The sequence below is a fragment of the Nyctereutes procyonoides genome, unplaced genomic scaffold, assembly GCF_905146905.1.
Source record: "Nyctereutes procyonoides isolate TBG_1078 unplaced genomic scaffold, NYPRO_anot_genome, whole genome shotgun sequence".
Taxonomy (NCBI): Eukaryota; Metazoa; Chordata; class Mammalia; order Carnivora; family Canidae; genus Nyctereutes; species Nyctereutes procyonoides.
In genome coordinates, this window is record NW_026575126.1 from 22,117,716 (window position 1) to 22,137,572 (window position 19,857).

The 19,857-nt window shown below is 37.0% G+C and overlaps 1 protein-coding gene across 4 annotated transcripts in view; it reads left to right on the top strand.

Moving 5' to 3' along the window:
* The window catches only part of FNBP1L (formin binding protein 1 like), a 112,361-nt gene that overhangs the window by 61,706 nt on the left and 30,798 nt on the right, over positions 1 to 19,857 (top strand). For all 4 annotated transcript variants that reach the window (XM_055340024.1, XM_055340023.1, XM_055340021.1 and 1 more), the window contains exons 3-5: positions 11,973 to 12,026; positions 13,321 to 13,468; positions 14,244 to 14,306. In XM_055340024.1, coding sequence (XP_055195999.1) covers positions 11,973 to 12,026; positions 13,321 to 13,468; positions 14,244 to 14,306 — 265 coding nt within the window. The remainder of the gene's footprint in view (positions 1 to 11,972; positions 12,027 to 13,320; positions 13,469 to 14,243; positions 14,307 to 19,857) is intronic.

Genomic DNA, 19,857 nt, shown 5'->3' on the forward strand with positions numbered 1-19,857 from the left:
TCTTAAGAATTTTGTAGTGTTCTTAGGTTTAGGTCTTCAATCCATTTTAAATTAATCTTTGTATATAGTGGAAGGTAAGGTTATATAACTTTATTCTTTCCCATGTGGATATCTTTTCTGTTTAATTTTACACTATCTGAGAAAAGATTCATGGCTGTAAGTGATGGCAAACCCACTTCAAATGGTAAGTATAATGGGAAATTTATTGCTTTATCTGTTGATATCTTTTTTTAAGATAGATTTATGTATGTATGTATGTATGTATGTATGTATGATAGAGAGTGAGAGAGAGGCAGAGACACAGGCAGAGGGAGAAGCAGGCTCCATGCCGGAGCCCGATGTGGGCCTCGATCCTGGGACTCCAGGATCGCTCCCTGGGCCAAAGGCAGGCGCCAAACCACTGAGCTACCCAGGGATCCCCCTGGTGATATCTTTTATTGATTTTACTTTTTAATTAAAAGACTGGGATGCATCTAGGTCACAGAGAAAGAATCAGTACTTGAAACACACCCAGAGCCTATTGTTTTTTTCTTTAAATAAGCAAATATTTTGTTAGGGGCTTCTTTTAGTGGGTTGCCTTTATTCTTTTGGTGCATACTGGCTTTCTCTGTATAGCAGGAAATACAGTCACCAACAGGTCAAGTTTTATGTCTCAGATATTCAACTCAGACTAGCCTCAAAATTATATCAGGTCCCAAGACATAAAAAATCTAGGAAGTAAATTCTTTGGCCCAGTGAGATTCAGTTTTCTATCTCTGGGTCACTTAATTCAGGCCCACAAATCAGGGACATTTGTATTAAAATGGCAACTCCTAAGCATGTTAACTGTTAGATGTAGGGGAAGGGGTAAGTAAGAAGAGGGGTGCTGGGGGCACCTGGGTCAGTAGGTCCATTAAAGTGTCTGCCTTCTGCTCAGGTCTTGGGGTCCTGGGATCCAGCCCTGTATCAGGCTCCCTGTGAGAAGTGAGTCTGCTTCTCCTTCTGCCTCTGTGATCTCTCTTGCTCTCACTCTCTCAAATAAACAAATAAACTTTAAAATAAAAAAAAAAAGAGGGATGTGATCAGTCTCAGGTATCTATTACTACCCTTCTGCCAGATGAAATAGTATGATTTGTATCCTATGTTACAGATAAGTACGATATTGATGACCTGTTAAATAGGCAGTAGAACTCAGCTTCTCAAATGTTGAAAGATTGAAAATGTATAGAGGTGATTTTCAGCCTTTAAAAATCCTAGAGATATCTTTACTCCCATCATTTAACTGTAATATTAATAAAAATAAAGTTTTGAGAAATTATTTGAGATATTTTATAATTTTCCATAAAACCAAAAATAAATAAAAACATGACAAACTAGAATGGATCAAAAAGATTAAAATTAGCAATTTAAATTTGAATTAAGTAATATGATATTTAATATCACAGATATAACTAGAATACATATGGCATACGGTAATTTTTGGAGATGCCCATTAGATTTAGAAACCTTCTCCAACCACTGAAGGAACAATGAACCATGTTAATTCCCTTGTATCCAGACTACATGATTCTTTTTTTTTTTTTTCAGACTACATGATTCTAAGGTAGTTAGAAAACGTGGGTGAAACACATATATCAAAAAATGAAGTACCATTATATCTAGGACATCTATTTTAATTTCTCTGATATATATTGCATATGTATAAAACTTTGTGTTTCATTTAACTCCTGATTTATAGCACCCTACTCAAAAACATGTCTTATATATAAACTGCTATCATAATTGGTTCCTTGCCGAATCTCTGGACTTCTTAAACGAGAGAAGAAAATGCTGAAAAAGGATCGCCTATGGGAACTGACAGTAAAGGCAGATTTGTAGAGAGCGATGAATTGCCTAACACATCTTTAGTTTAGGAGTAACCTAAGTGCTTTTCGCTTACATGTTTAAGATACTCTGAGATTTATTTGATCTAATAAGCATATTGAAAATGCAAAGTGAGGATTTATGGGACTTACTAAGCATTCACACTTGTTATGAATTCTTGTTGACTTTAGACTGTTCTTAGAAGGTCCAAAGATGAGCAGCTACTTTGAGAGTATACGTTATTTTTGTATGTTTTTATCATTAAATTTTTTTTAAATTATAAAAATAGTATGTATTTTATAGTATAATCATTGTAACATGTAAATTCAAGTCCCTTACCAATCCTTCTCCCTGGAAGTGAGTACAATTAATAATTTGTTGTATCTTCTTCCAGGACATGTTTTCCTAGAGTAGAAGTTTTGATTTGGTGGATAGAATATAAACAAAACATTTTGGGCTGTGCTTTAGTTTTTTTAGTGTCAAAGTTGGCTTAAATGTAGTCTAGTGGCTTGTGTATGGTTTCTTTTGGCTCTGGATATTTGAAGTTTGGGAAGAGTAACCTATTGATGGGTTACTTTTACATAAAGAGTGGCAAGAGCGATTAAAAAAATATTGTTTAGGGGATCCCTGGGTGGCTCAGCGGTTTAGCACCTGCCTTTAGCCCAGGGCGTGATCCTGGGTCCCGGATTGAGTCCCACGTCGGGCTCCCTACATGGAGCCTGCTTCTCCCTCCTCCTGTGTCTCTGCCTCTCTCTCTCTCTCTATCATAAATAAATAAATAAAATCTTTAAAAAAAATATTGCCTAGGACTAACCCTGCATACACAAAAGGTAACAGTTATATTACTTTCTTCTTTTTCTCCTTCCCTCTTGTATATATGTGCTCTTCCTCTCAGAGTCTAGGGTTTAAATTAATGTTTTTTTTGTTATGTTTAAGCTCTCTTATGACTTTCATAGTTAACCTCTGGTAGTTATAATTCTAAGAGTGAGACGCCCAGCTCGGATTGGTTTATTTATCTATTTTTTAAAAAAAGATTTTATTTATTTATTCATAGAGACACAGAGGGGGGTGGTGGACAGAGACACAGGGAAGGAGAAGCAGGCTCCATGCAGGGAGCGTGACGTGGGACTCCATCCAGGGTCCCCGGGATCACACCCCGGGCTGCGGGCGGCGCTAAACCGCTGCGCCACCGGGGCTGCCCTCGGATTGGTTTATTTTTTATTTATTTTTAATTTTTTAAATTTTTTTTTTTTTTAATTTATGATAGTCACACAGAGAGAGAGAGAGGCAGAGACACAGGCAGAGGGAGAAGCAGGCTCCATGCACCAGGAGCCGACGTGGGACTCGATCCCGGGCCTCCAGAATCGTGCCCTGGGCCAAAGGCAGGCGCCAAACCGCTGCGCCACCCAGGGATCCCTAATTTTTTTTTTTTTTTTTTTTTTTTTATGATAGTCACAGCGAGAGAGAGAGAGGCAGAGACACAGGCAGAGGGAGAAGCAGGCTCCATGCATCGGGAGCCCGATGTGGGATTCGATCCCGGGTTGCCAGGATCGCGCCCTGGGCCAAAGGCAGGCGCCAAACCACTGCGCCACCCAAGGATCCCCCTCGGATTGGTTTAAATAAAGGATTGATTGGCTTAATGTGACTGGAAAGTTCAGGAACCTGGGTACTCAGCAAAGTGTTAAGAATTCTCTTTTCCTTGTTTTGCTTTCCTCTCTTTAATTCCCAAGTAGTCTGTTTCCACAGGGTGGACCTAAGATTATGTTTTATCAGCTTAGCTTCAGCAGAAAGAGAACATGTCATTCCAAGAAGTACAGCAGAAATTTTAGGATTGGCTTTTGTTAGCTTGGAATAATGAGGCTGGATCAAATAAATATTTCTGGACCATAACATTGCCAGCTGCACTGTAACTACATAGACATGACATTGGGAGAACTATAGTTTCAGATATGCTAGGCAGTACTGGAATAGTAACTACCAAATCCTAGGGATTTTACACAGCAAAAGTTTACTTGCTCATGCAAAGCTAGCTACAAGTTCAGGTGATAACTCTCTAGGGTAGTCCATATGGTAACTCAAAAATCCAGACCATTTCTATTTTCTTCAGCTTGAAGCCTCCACAGTTGCTTCAGCAGGGAATGGGAGAGCTGATAGGGTAATGCAAGAGGCCTCAGTCCTTTAATCTGATAGTTGCACAGACTATACAGAATTAGCCACTTGGTCCTGCCCAGCTGCAAGGGGGTGAAAATGTACAAAATAACCTTTTTTTCTAATGAGCAGAAATGTGCCTGCCACAGGCTGTCAAAAAATAAAGAAGGCTAGTGAGTGATGCAAAACAACTAATGTCCGCGTTATCTGGAGTTCTAAACAGTGCCTAAAATGTTGAGACACAAAAATAGGTTCAGAGTGTGAAACTTCTTGCTCTTTGAATGTTCTTTGCCCAATTTTGGCCTGTTTTTGTTTGAAGTAATTCATGGATTTGTGGTTGAAAATTACTGACTTATTTTTAAATCACTGACTTTATAATTTCTAGAACACAACACATTTATAGGTTGGAGACTGTAGTGATCATTATCAAGATTCTCATAAGTCAGTTACCTTCCATGGATATTTTTGGTACCAGTGTACCAGTTCTTTGATGAATTAACTATTTCTTAGAACTTAAAAAATTCCTCATCTTCAGTGATATGCTTTCTTGGGTTTTCTAAGTTATCTATCTTAGGGGTTGGAAAACTTTTTTTTATAAAATTCCAGATAATAAATTTTGGCTTTCTGGGCCATATGTCACAACTATTCAACTTTGTTGCTGTTAGTCATCTCTTCTGTTATAGTGCAAAAGCAGCAGCAGAGAATACGTATATATTTATTAAAATAGGCAGGTGGGTGGGCCATAGTTTGTTTACCTCTGATCTACTTGATTGCTCGTCCTTACCGCTTTTCTCAAGCAGTTTGTCCTTCCCTATTAAATGTGTATTCCTAGATTAACTACCTAGATTAACTACCTTCTCTTCTTTGGGTAGCCTCATTTTCATTCGTTACTGTTTTAACTATCTTAGGTGCTGGAATCAGATTTGAGGTGGCTTTTGGTGTTATCACTTTTTTTTTTCTTTTTTTTAAGGAGAGGGAGAGGTCGGGGCAGGGTAGAGGGGAGAGGAAAGGAATCTTAATCAGGCTCTATGCCCAGTGAGGAGCAGACCCAGGACTTGATCTCATAACCCTGAGATCATGACCTGAGCTGAATCAAGAGTCAGATGCTGAATTGACTGAGCCACCCAGGTACCCCTGGCGTTGTCCTTTATTAGGTATTTGACCATGAACAAGTTACTTCATGCGTCTGAGTCTTGTAGAATAGGGCTAATAATACCTGCTTGTAGATTTGCTGTAAGTATAAGATTATAGAGTGCTTAGCATAGAGATTGGTAAATAATATATGAGTGATAAATGATAGCTCTTGTTTTTGTTATTGTACTCTTACATGGTAACTCTTAATTTGTATCTAGATCCCAGAAGTTTCCTCAGAGTTTCCAGTTATTGTTTTGTTTTGTTTTTTTTTAAGGATTTTATTTATTTATTCATGAGAGAGAGAGAGAGAGCCAGAGACATAGGTAGAAGGAGAGGGAGAAGCAGGCTCCCTGTGGGGAGCCCGATGTGGGGCTCTATCCTAGGACCCTGAGATCATGCCCTGAGCCAAAGGCAGATGCTAAACCACTGAGCCATCGAGGTGCCCCTCAGAGTTTCAGTTTTTACAGCATTTCTCTATTGGATGTTTTTATTCAGCTGTTCTGCAGTGTTACTTAAGAAGCATTCATCTTCTAAATAGGAGTCTTTCCACATAACAAGTTTAGAAATGGGATTCTAGTGCTTAGTGATGTCAGGGGGCATTGTGAATTTCTTGATCTTCCCACTCATGGTTGCAAGATATTGCAGACAGCTTCATCCTGTCCTCACACATCTGTATTCAGAGCAATAACAAAGTGTGAAGAAGGGACTTCTGGTGTATTTTTTTCCTTTTTTATTATAAAAAAAGCTAAAAAGTTATTTAAGAAATAGAATCTCTAGGACTTGAACACCTTAATGTGGAAGAGACTTGATTTCAAGGGTAAGATGATTGCCAGATTTTTGGCTGAAATGTCTAGGTTGATGGTAGTACCATTAAAATAAGAAAGGAATAGGTTTATAAAGAAAATAAATTCCATTTTAGACTTGTATTTGATATACTCATGGCAGATGGGTATGTCTAGTAGCCATTTCTCCTCCTACAACAGCTTTATTGAGGTATCATTTACATACCATAAAATTTACCCTTTTAAGTATACAGTTCAATAGTTTTTTTTTTTTTAAGATTTTATTTATTTATTCATGAGAGACACACACAGAGAGAAGAGAGAGGCAGAAACACAGGCAGAGGGAGGGAGAAGCGCATGGAGCCTGCTTCTCCCTCTGCCTGTGTCTCTGCCTGTCTCTCTCTGTGACTATCATAAATAAATAAAAATTAAAAAAAAATTAAAAAAAATATTTTTATCATTTCAAAAAATAACCCCTGTACCCATGAGCCGTCATTCCCCATTCACCCCTCCCTCAGGGCCTGGCAACCACTAATCTACTTCCTGTCTTTATGTATTTGCCTGTTCTAATTAACCTAGTTATTCAGATCTCTTCCCCATCTTTTTGAATTCTTAGAAAGGACTCTAGGTCATGCACAATTAATTACTGGGTTGGTAGCTAAGATTCATCTTTCTTTCTGTTGGTATAGTAGTACCTGAAGTAATTAATGTGTAGCACATAGATTTGCTCATGTTTGAATTAATAAATTAATTCATCCACAAAAATGATTTTTGGTGGTATTTCAGGTAACCATGACTAAGAACCACTGGTGGAAAAGGGTATTTATTTAGACTTCCTTAATATGATGTAGAAGGGCCCTGCTGCCCCCCATATACCTTTCAGCCTCACTAATTACCATTGTTTGGTTCACAGTTGATGTTCCAGCAACACTGAACTCATTCATAGTTCTTCCTGAATGCTATAATTTTTCACTTCTGTTCCTATATTAGATCTTCTCTATTTAGAATCCCCCCAGGGCTTTCTGGTTGTCTAGTTCTTGTTCACCTCTTCACTGTATGTCAAGGAATCAGAAATTTCAGCCTTTTCCTCTGGAGAATCTCCTCTATAGAGCCCTCTGTTATTATTATTATAGCATGTTATGTAAAAGTGTTTTATATAGTTGATTTCTCTAGGCCAAGGATCTCTGTGAACTTTTTATTGCTTACGTGTAAAAACTGAACACTGTTCACAATTTTTTATAAATAATATACTTGTACTAGTGTAGTAATGTGTTAAATATTAATAAACCTTTTAAATTTTAATTTTAGTATATTTGACATGTTATATTAGTTTCAGGTATACAACATAATGAGTTAAACATTTATATACATTGAACAGTCCTCACTATAAGTGTAGTTACCATCTGTCTCCATAGTTATTGCAGTATAACTGACTCTCTTGCCTATGCTGTACTTTAAATCCCTGTGACTTATTTTATAAGTGGAAGTTTGTGTCTGTTAACCCCCTTCACCTATTTCACCTACCTCCTCCATCCCCTCCTCTAGCAACTACTAGTTTATTCTTTGTATTTATTACTGTTACTGTTTTGTTTTGTTTGTTCATTTTTCTTCCTTTTTTCTAGATTAAACATACAAGTGAAATCATATGGCATTTGTCTTTCTCTGACTTATTTCACTTAGCATAATATCCTTTAGGTTCACCTGCGTTGTTACAAATGGCAAGATATTAGTGCTTTTTTATGATGCCATAAAAATATTAATATTTTAATTATATAATATTCACACAGTAATATTCCTGTGGAATGAGTGTGTGCACACATCACCTACATCGTCTTTTTTTTTTTTTTTTTTTTTACCTACATCATCTTTATACATTCATTTATTGATGGGCACTTAGGGGTGATGAAATCCTTTGACTTTTGTTTGTCTGAGAAACTATCTCCCTTTAATTCTGAATGGTATAACCTTTCTGTGTAGAATATTCTTGATTGTAGGTTTGTTCCTCCCCCCTCCCCTCGTTTGGCACTTTGAATACATCGTGCTGCTCTTTGTGGGCTACAGAGTTTCTGCTGAAAAATCAGTGAATCGGCTTAGGTGGTTGTTCCCTTGTACTTAATTGCTTTTTTGTCTTCCTCCTTTAAGAGTCTCTCTTTAATTTTTAACACTTTAATTATTATGTACTTTGGTATGGACCTCTTTGGGTTTATCTCCTATGGGCTTTCTTTCCTTCCTTGACCTGGATATCTGTTTCATTCCCCAAGTTACAGAAATTTTCAGATATTATTTCTTCATGTAATTTATCCCCCCTCTCTCTTCCATCTGGGACCCTGCAAATGCAAATGTTAGTAAGCTTGATGTTACCCTCTTAACCTATTCTTTCATTTTTATTTATTTTTTTAAAAGATCATATTTATTTGAGGGGGAGGGGCTGAAGGAGAGAGAGAGAGAAAGAGAGACAGAGAGACTCTCAAGCAGACTCCCCACCACTGAACATGGACACCCACCCCATCCCCTACCCCCCAGGCCAAGTCAGGCTTAATGCCAGGACCTGAGAGCATGGCCTGAGCCCTGAGCTAAAACCAAAAGTAGGATTTTTTTTTTTAAGATTTTATTTATTTATTCATGATAGAGAGAGAGAGGGAGAGACACAGGCAGAGGGAGAAGCAGGCTCCTTGCAGGAACCCCGACGTGGGATTCAATCCTGGGGACTCCAGGATCACGCCCTGGGCGGAAGGCAGCGCTAAACCGCTGAGCTAGCCCGGCGCCCCCAAAAGTAGGATATTTAACTGAGTGAGCCACCCAGGCACCCCAACCTGTTGTTCTGAAAATTCTTTTTGCTGTTGACAATCTAGAACATAGAATAGTGGATGATTTCCACTATTCTGTCTTCTAGGTTGTTGATTCATTCTTCTGTTTCCTCTGATATATTTTTCACTTCATTTTTCATAGTTTTCATCTCGGTTCTTTTTTTAATATTTTCTAACTCTTTGTTCAAATTCTGAGTTCATCTACTCTTCTCTCAAATCTGGTGAGCTGCTTTATGACCATTATTTTGAATTCTTTATCAAATAGATTGTCTTTTTCTGTTCCATTTAGTCCTTTTTCTGAGATTATTTGTCCTGTTCTTTCATTTGGATCATATTCCTCTATTGTTTTTGTCTCTCTGTGTTTTTTTCCATATATATAGTAGGTCACCTCTGGCTCTTGGTCTTGAGGGCAGTGGCCTTATGTAGAAAGTGTTCTTTGGGATGTAAGTAGTGCCATCCTCCCTGGTCACTAGAATCATGTACTCCAGGGATTTTCCCAGGTGGGTTTTGTGCACCCTCCTGTTGTGACTGGGCTGCAGCCCTGCTGGCTGAGAGGCCTACCTGGCCTGCTGTACGTGTGCTGGTAGGTGGGGTTAGCTTCTGGTATAGCTGGTCACTGGGCCCAGCTGTGACTGTTGCAGGCATACTGAAGGGCTGGAGGGTTGGGTGACTGGGCCCCAACTGCTTCCCAGGACAGGAATTGCTTTGGAGGGGTGCTCTTCTGGCTAGGGCTGCCTGCTGGGTGTAGTAAGGTGGCAGTTGCTTTGGAGGATGCTGGTTCCAACTGAGCTTGCCTGCTCGATGTGGTGGATGGGAATTGCTTTGAAGAGGTACCTGCCAGAGCATTTAGGTTGAATGCAATTGGTCTGCAAGGGAACACAGGGCTGGGTGAGCAATGTTCCCAAAGTAGATGGAGAGTTTCAAAACTGGTGCCTGCCACCAGTTAGGTGGCAAGTAGGCTGAACCAGCACAAGAAAAATGGTACCTGCCAGCACTTCCATTCCTGGAGAACGTTCCTGTGGACCCCTGCCCCTGTGCACACATCCCAGAATTAGCGAATAAATGTCCTTCATGTATGGCCCAGGCACTTTTCAAACTGCTGCCTCTGTGACATTATTCACTGGTTCTTTGAAGAGCAGAGTCTCAGTTTTCTGTAGACTTCTTGCTCTCCCATGAAGTCCTGCTGATTTTCAAAGTCACATGTTATGGGGGTCTTGTTTTCCCTGTGCAGATCGCCTCGGTGGGAGGGTACTTTATGTGGGGCTTCATCCCTTTGCTCCTCAAGGAGGACTTCTGCACCTGTGATATCTTTACTGCTTGCGGGTTGCCATGATGGGATTTTGCCCCTACTCTCCTTTTGGATGTGGCTTTTTCTGTATATCTTTAGTTATAGAACAGGTGTTCTGCTAGTCTTCAGAGCATCCCAGAGTGAGTTGCACTGTATGTAGTTGTTGTAGCCTTAAGTATTACGGGAAGAGAGAAACTCAGAATCTTTCTTCTCCATCTTCTCCTCCTTTCTAGTAAGGCTTTTGGTAAACAGGTATATGTAAGGCATAAGGCTTTCATCCTGTACCTTATTTACAACCAGTGATGACTGTGAGTTTTTTTGGGGAGAAGTTTTTGAAGATTTTATTTATTTATTTGACAGAGGGAGAGCAAGCACGGGGAGGGGCAGGGGGAGAGGGAAAGAGAGAATCTCTAGTAGACCCTGCGCTGAGTGCAGAGCCCATCCCTGAGATCGTGACTTGAGCTGAAATCAAGAGTTGGACACTTAACTGACTGAGCGAGCCAGGTGCCCCAACTATGAGTTTTTTAATTAACTCAGTACATGTTAACCCTTCTCAGTGTCTTGCTTGTTCTTTCCACCATTGTTCAGGGTGATTAGACTTCCTTCTCTATCATAACACCTTTTGTATACCTTCATCAAAGCATTTATTATGCTATTATATTGTAATTATCCATATATGCTTATCTCCTTTCAATAGAGTGTAAATCTCTTGAGCATGGGTACTCTCATTTCTAATGTTCCCAGTATCTTGCACGGTGCCTACCATATAGTAGGTAATTATAGAATGAATAAGCTGAATTAAGTGGAAAGAATCGATAATGATTTCAAAACAATTAAGACAGCGATTCTTTTGAAGTATTTATTTGAAAAACCATAGGCCCATTAATTTTTTAAATGCTTATAGGTTAAAGCAGTATATCTCATTATTTGTGTTGATGGACTAGTTTCTTTTTAAGTTCCCAAGTCATTGTGCATTAATGCTTTTGTAAAATACAGTAAAAGTTTACTAGAAAAATGACATAAAAAGAGATATAAAATATAGGCACCAATTTTTTTTTTTATTAGATTCAACAAACATAAAATTACTCTCAACTTGTGTACTTAGCTTTTTGTGGATTGGTACAAAGAGAGTTTGTGGGCCTTTACTTGTCCATTGACCATATTTTGAGAATGGTAAAAAGCACTGGTAAATCCTTTACAAATATTATCCACTTTAATTTTCATAACCCTGTATTGTATCTTGCCACTTATAAGAAACCAGGCAAGTAAATTACCCAAGGACGCATAGATGGATGCCACACAAAACAGCTAGGACTCAAACCCATGTAGTCCAATCTGATTTCAGAGTCCATGTTATAGTCTCCTGAGTTTGCAAAGATGAGATGAGGTAGTATTTTAGTCTGAGACTGTGTAGAATGATCATGGATGCAGGAAAAGAAATTTACAAGTATTAATGTAATTAATTTGCCTAAAAGGGAGAATGTTAAGTATTATGTAAAAGCAGAGTGATGGAGGATGCTGACCTACTGTTCTTTTATCCTGTTAGTGAGTCAGCATCTGTTTGTTACCTTAGTTCATCTTAAAATTCCTGATTTGCAACACAAAAGTGATATTTCTTTGAAATACACATTTTTCTGCTGTGACTCAATTTCATACATTGAAATTTGTTTCTTCTGTTCTTTGTACTTTGTTTCTTCTCTTCTTCCTCTTACATCTTTTCTTATTTGATAGCATAATCATCCAAATTACTGCGATTACACTTACACAAACACAGAAATAACATTTCTTTTTGCAAGTTTCAATATTTTAAGAACAAAATGTAAGGATCACATGTTAATGATAGTAGATGATTATGTTGCTGTCTTATTTATATCATTAAATTTTTGATATTATGAAATTGGCAACTTTTAGAATATATCAGTTTTGACAGTAGTATTTTTTATACATTAAAATCTTTTTTTCCTTTTGTAGAAATCTGGTTAAGAAGTACTGTCCCAAACGTTCCTCCAAAGATGAAGAACCAAGGTAAATTCTGTACCTGTTTATTACAGTATATTATAATTTTAGAAAGCTTACATTTTTGTTATTTAGTGAAATAAATATGCTATTAGCTCTTTATAATGATTTTTTAAAGTTTTAATTAAAAAATCACAGTTTTTTGAATAGGAACTACTATTTATTCTTTTTTTTTTTTTTTTAACTATTTATTCTAATAAGAATGAATATTTCAGTGGGCTCAGTTTTCCGAAATAGTTGAAGTATGGGTTTCCAAGTAAAATGTGGACTAAGACTTTGAGTGATTTGGTCTTGAAAAGGATATTTTCCCCATACTTTATGTTATAGTTGTTAGCTTGTTAGATTCTTGCTTTTACTCTAATAGATATTAAAACAGTTTGGCTGGCTAGTTTAAAGAGATAATGAAAAGGAAGGAATGAAGTTTTCAGGGTAACCTTGGAACTCTGAATAAAAATTTAGGACTGGCTTATGAGCTTTTTGGTAGTCTTAAACACAGGGATATGTGGATGGCTCTAAAATACAGAAAGAAGAGAATACAGAGAGAGAATAAGAGAATAAGAGAATACTTAATACAGCTTTATGTATAATTGTTAGTTGTTAGGATTCTTAGGTTTAATGTTAATGGAGTCCTATCTGAGTTACTTGCCTTCAGCTGGAAGAGTGTTCGGGCAGTGTATTCAGAGTAGATCTATACATTTTAATACAGCAATTTTCTTTGTTTCTCTCCTTCCCTTCACACACATTTTTTACCCTTATTTTTGCCCCTTCTTACCCCTCTTTGATGCCAACCAAAATGGCACTTTACTTCCATTCAGGATGTGGGCAGGCATACAAGCAGCCGTGTCCAGAATTGATAGCAAAATTGTTCTGTAGATCAGCCATCGAGATGCATTTGAGTGGTATGATTGGCAGGTTCTGTCCTCGAGAGCAAGCACATCATCTCTGCACCAGGTTCAGCCGCCAGTCCTAGGAATCCAAGTTCATTCCCCAGCTCAGGCCAGTCAGTTGGCTACTTAAGAGATTCCAGTATGCCAAAAGAGCCTGCAGGTAGTATTCTTATTATTTTTTGACCCCATATATTCCTTTATTTATAAGTTAAGACTACTTGAAGATATACAAACATATACAACTGGAGCTAAATGTGATATTCTTTTCATACAAAGTTAATTTGGAGCTACTAGTGGAGAGTTAGGTTGAGTATGTTAAAATTTGTCAAGTGTCAGGCTCAGTCCATACCTCACAGAAAACATTTTTAAAGAAAAAAATATATAAATTTCATCATTTTTTAATATGTTTTTATCAGGTTTACCTCGTGTATAGCCTTTTTTAACATCCTTAACGAGTTAAATGACTATGCAGGACAGCGAGAAGTAGTAGCAGAAGAAATGGCGCACAGAGTTTACGGTGAATTAATGAGATATGCTCATGATCTGAAAACTGAAAGAAAAATGGTAATTATTGTTTTCATCTAGTTACATAGTATATGAAACATTTTCACATAATTACTTTGCTTTTTAAAGTAATGTTCAGTATAAACTGATTTTCTATTTCAATTTCTTGTAGCTAAAATTATTTTAGGATACTCTTGCTTATTTGTGATCCTTTTGGATTTAAGACCAAGATTTGGTAACCTACAACTCCATGGGCCAAATCTAGCTTATCGTTTTTCTTAGTTCCTGTGAGCTAAGAATGATTTGTATATTTTGGATAGTTGTAAAGAAAATCAAAAGACTATTTCATGGCATGTGAAAATTATATGAAATTCACATTTCAGTGACTATAACTAAAGTTTTTTTCTTTTCTATAACTAAAGTTTTATTGAAACAGACCCACTCATTTACTTATGTATTTACTGTGGCTTCTTTTGTTTTATATTAGCAAAGTTGAATATTTGTAAAAGAGACCACATGGCTTGCTAAACTTAAAATATTTATCTGACCCTTCGTAGAAAACATTTGTCTACCCCATTCAAGACAAATCATATATTTTTTTCTAGAGATTTTATCTGTCTTAAAGGATATACTTAAAGTATTCATATAATACCTATAAATGTATTTTAGAGAGTTTTTCTTTACTAATAATCTCTTCCTAAGTCTTGATAAAGTTATATAATTAGTACCCTGAAAGAATACAGTGAAAAAATAAAGGTTTTGGGGGGGATTTAGACGTTTATTATTTAAATTAATTTTTTGTCCTTTTTATTTGTTTTTTGGTTATGACCTTCAGCATCTTCAAGAGGGACGGAAAGCTCAACAATACCTTGACATGTGCTGGAAACAGATGGATAATGTGAGTTATAGTGTTTTCATGCTTAACATAAAATTTTGTAGACTAGTTTAGCTCCAGATTCTCTCAGACTTTACATCTTTTGAGTTTAATATTTCTCAGTGTATTTATTCATATTTGACATTGGTGTAAATAGAGAATATAAGGTCATTTTGTCTTTTTTTGTTGTTGTTGTTCTACATGTTCTATACTTGTACCAAATCTGTAACCTTCAGATAACTGTAAATGTTTAGGAATATACTTTCTAGGTTGCCTGAGTGGCTCAGTTGGTTAGGCATCTGCCTTTGGCTCAGGTCGTGATCCTGACCTCTTAGGATCGAGCCCTGCCATCAGGCTCCCTGCTCAGTGAGGTGTCAGCTTCTCTTTCTTCCTCTCCCTCTGCCCTATACCCCCACTCATGTCTGTCTGTCTGTCTCTAATAAATGAATTTTTTTAAAAAAAGGAACATACTTCTGACTTTCAGGAGTTACCATAAAATATTGATAGAGGGTCAGGGTAATGGGGGTATAAATAGTGATATATCTCAGAAGACCATTTGACAGAGATGGAGAGGTCCTAGATTCTAGTTCTGCCTTTTGTAATTTCTTTTGATTTCATCTTTAGTGTATGAAAAATTAAGACAGTGTACTAGATTATATGAAATGTTTCTTCCAGTTCAGTGATTCTATAATAATGTAAATGTTCCTACTACTGGGCTCCTGATCATAGACCATTCAAACTTAGAAAGAAAATATTTGATAGTATTTATAGATAAAATTATAAAATCATAATAATTATTTACTATAACAAGTTTCCAAGGGTAGGGGTTGCCTGGGTGGCTAAGAAGATTGAGTGGCTGACTCTTAATTTCTGCTCAGGTTCTGAGATTGAGCTGAGCCAGGAGCCTGCTTGAGGATTTCTTTCCTTTTCCCTTTGCCCCTCCCACTGCTTGCTCGTTCTCTTAAATAAAAAATCTTTTTAAAATCCCCAAACTTTCCAAAGAGGCTTGCTGATGTGGTTTTTCTTAAATATTCTGGCATATAGTCATTTGAAAAACAAGATGTCTACTTGGAACATTGTTGACTCCTTTCCTTAAAATTCTCTACCAAATGATGTGCTGTAGTATAAGTTTAATATTCTTTCTGGGGGCGCCTGAGTGGCTCAGTCAGTTGAGTGTCCAACTCTTGGTTTCAGCAGGGTCTGCTTTAGATTCTTTCTCCCTCTCCCTCTGCCCTCCCCATTCTCATACTTGCGCTTTCTCTCTCTCTCAAATACAGAAATAAAATCTTTAAAAAATATATTCTTTCTGATGTCTCAGGTTAGCAAGCAGCTTACTCTTTACTTGGATATTTTTATTATGGACACTGTATTCCTTGAAAATTATGCTAAAGGGAGTTTTTCATGATAAATTAATTTAGTTTGTGATTGTTGGGAAAAGTACTTTTAAGTTTGAGATTTAAAAAATCTCATGTGGGCAGCCCTGGTGACGCAGCGGTTTAGCACCACCTGCAGCCCAGGGCATGATCCTGGAGACCCTGGATCGAGTCCCACGTCAGGCTCTCTGCATGGAGCCTGCTTCTCCCTCTGCCTGTGTCTCTGCCTCTCTCTCTCTCTCTCTGTGTCTCTACGAATAAATAAATAAAATCTTTAAAAAAAATAAATAAATAAAATAAAAAATAAAAAATCTCATGTATATATGTTTTAGGCTTTTTTTTTTCTTTTAAAATCTCTTCTCTTAAAATCACATATTCTAAGATTAAAGTTCTACATAAAGGTCATTGTTGTAAGATTCTAGGTACCAGTGCTGATTGAGAATTCTTAGTTATGTTAATTGTCGCTTTCATTTTTGTTTTCATTTTCATTCTAATTGGTTTTGACAAGACTTTTAGATACTGTTTACATTTATTAAATTTTAAATTACCTTAGCTAGCATTCTTAGTATCTGCCATCTAATGAGTGTATATGTATGTGTGTTTTCATTTACACATAATAATAGACTACTATACTCATGAGTCACTGGTCCCTTTAAAAACTTGTGTTGGCAACAAATTATTCCTGTTAATCTGTGCTGACTTGACTTCAGAACAATTGGCAGTTACTAAGCAAAAGTTAGAGAGGTCATAAGAAAAAAGCATCAAAAAAAAAAGTGGGAGTGATTTCTTTAAGGCATTAAAAATACCATTAAAGGTAAGTTCAGCTCAATTCATGTTTATTGAAGGCATCCTTGACATGTACTGAGTCCTGGTACAAAAGTAAACAGTGAAAAATAAAAAGTGAATAGTGACATAGTCCTTTTTTTGTGGAGCCTGCAGTCTAGTAAGGGAGACAGACAATAGGATTCCTGTGGAATATGTAGAAATATGTGCAGGATCCCATTTCTTAGTTCTATATCTTCCTGTTTAATCAAGAAAATAAAATTCCTGACATTTTTTAAATAATTGAGATTTAAAGAAGTGGGAGACACAGGCTGAATTAGTGACAGAGTGTTGAAATTGAGGAACATAGTTTAAAAAGACAATTATTAACCCCAGGATAATGAAAATAGGCCACACTGGCATTTAAGATGAGGGCAGAAAAGAGTAGCCTGCAAAGAAGATTTTGAAGGAATGGTGAGAGATTACCAAGATAGAAGTATCAGAGATGCCAGGTCTGTCAGGCGGCTCAGGTAACAGAGCATGAAAATTTATAAGAAATGCTCAGAAATGCAGCATTTCCAGAGTTGATCAGTAGCTCAGTGATGTCGCTAAAGCCGCTTCTCCTTTCTGTGTCTGCTTTGCCGTCTTGACCATGTTGGCTTTTTTTCTCAGGCTTGTCCCCTTATGGCCAACAGTCAAGCTGTCAAGCACCACATCCTCATTCAGCTGCATGCAGAAGCAGGAAAAAGAGGTTCATTTCTCTTCTAACTATTCCTTTTTATCAGAGCGGGAAAACTTTCAGAAAATCCCCAGCGGACTTCCTAAGCGGTGCCTTTGACAGGATTAGATTACTTGACCATGCTCTAGCTGTGGGGAGGCTGGAAATACAAGTATCAGATATTTTCAGCCTTTACACTGGGAGATGGGCTCTTCCAAGAAAGGGTAGGGAGTAGCAGTGGCTGTTGATTGGTTTGTCACACAAATGATGAAGGAAGAAGAGTCTTTTTTGGAGTATATTCCTGTATTGTATAATGATGTCTTTCAGGAAGTAGTATTTTTAATATTACTGTACTAGTAGTTTTTAAATATTGTACTAGTGATTCTTTTGCTGTTGCAGTGAAATTAATAGGTTTTTTTTCACAAATAATAGGACACCTAATATAAAAGTACTTTTGTATATAGTAGCTTCACAACAAAATTAGTAGCCTGTAGCTACTCAGTTTGAAAACCCTGCTGTAGGGCATCCCCTGTGGCCCAGCAGTTTAGTGCCGTCTTCAGCCCAGGGCATGAACCTGGAGATCTGGGATCAAGTTGCACGTTGAGCTCCATGCATGTAGCCTGCTTCTCCCTCTGCCTGTGTCTCTGCCTCTCTCTGTGTGTGTGTGTGTCTCTCTCATGAATAAATAAATAAAATCCTTAAAAAAAGAAAAAACTACTCTGAACTGAGTTCCAGAGAAGTAAATGTGGAAGTTTATTTTTAATGTGGAAATTTAATCTTAATAGAGACACTGAATAATATGTGCATTCAGATATATTTATGTGCTTTGAATAAATTGTACGTTTCATTTGATGTTTTACACTAATCAAAATAGTACATTTAAAGAATTTTATAGAATTTCTGAGCATATTTATTTGCTGTAAATTGTACAGGTATGTCTGGTTCTAGTTAGCGATCTGAGCTAACTCAGAAATGTCTTAGCTACAAATACCTAGATATAATAGCTAAAATATTTTTTATTGTATTTTAACTTCTTAGAGCTGAGAGAAAGGGGAATCTGCAATTGCTAGAAACTAAGGGTAAACTAGAAGCCGCAACAGTAGGTGTATGATCTGATATGATGGCATTTGAAGAATGGAGGCAGAGGTATTGGGGTGTGGTGGTTTACTGGACCTTGTTGCTAAGGGCTTAAGTTTTAATACACAGGGACAGAGATGGTGTTTTAGCTCTGTATGTTGTAGAGAGTTGGAACGGATATCCCTATATAAAATTTTGAACCTTCAAAGGGACTAACCCTTTAGCAGACTATAAAAACTTTGGCCACTGGCCGAGGGAGGCAGCAAAGAAACTTGTCTCTATCTGAAAGTCAAAGGAGGGGAGGTACCTTGTGAAAAATTTAAACCTTTGACCTTGTAGTTAGGAGGTTTGGAACCCAGATTTGTCCCTTGTATAGTTTTGTAATTCCCAAGATAAGAAATTGGCATCTAACTTGTTCTAATAAGGGGTTAGGTATATAGAAAATACTGACATCCTCTGCTTTTTTCTGAATGATTCTCAGAATACAGGTAGCAAGGAATATGTTTTTCCAGGTAAGAAATTGAGGAGTCTCCTCTGGGAATCTAACCAGCTTGAGAGGAAAGACTTAAAGGTAGCAATATAGGTTTTTCCAGGAAAACTGCCTTGCCATAATACCCTAGAAGAAGAGACAATAATGCACAATCTCTACCTGCAGAAGTTTCAGTTGGCTTTTAAAATAAGAACATATAAGGAAGAATCCTAAGACATTTAAAGAAAACATCTAATGTAAATACTAGAGACCAAAACTAATATGGGGAGGGGGGTGCAGCTTTCCTTTGACTGTGAAAGGAAATAGAAAATTGCAAAAACAAGCAAAACATTTGCAACACTATTAATACTCTGAAAGAGAATAGAGAAGATACTATGTGAACTAGGAATAAGGTCCTGTCAAAGAAACACAAAAAAAACTTTAGGATAGCAGAAATGAAAAACTAGAAAAAATAAAATTGAAGAAATCTCTCAAAGTAGAGCAGAATGACAGAAATGGAAAATATAAGAAAAGTAGAGAGTTCATCCTGTAGGTTCATTTTCAAAACAGTAAGCATTCTAAAAAGAAAAAAACATTGAAAATGGACAAAAATAATTCAAGAAAATTTTCCCAGAACAGAAAGACATGAGTTTACAGATGGAAAGGATTTTCTAGGTGCTCAGTACAGTGGACTCACGCAAGACATATCTTTATGAAATATCAAACAGTTAGGAGAGAGAGAAGATCCTCCCAGCTTCCAGAGAGGAAAACAAGTATGTTTTATGCAAAGGATCAGGAATCAGAATGGGATCAGGAAGCTAGAAGATAGTGGATTAGTTAGAACTTTTACATTTCTGATAGAAGACAATTCCCAACAGTTTCATACTCAGCCAAATTTTATCAGTTGAAAGTGATGGTAAAGGTATTTTTCAGCCATAGAAACATAGAAAGTTATATCCCTCAAATCTTTTAGGAAGCTACTGCTGAATGTGTTTTAGCAAAAAAGGAAATGAACCAAGAAAAGAGGAAGGTATGGAATTGGGAATTAGAAGATTCAAAACCAAGGGGAGGTGAAAGGATTCTCTGCAGTGATAATGAACGGAATTTCTAAGTAGCAACTTTGCAATAGGTTTGGTTTGTGTAAGCAGTCCAAATTTCAGTAGGTCAAAGCCTTTG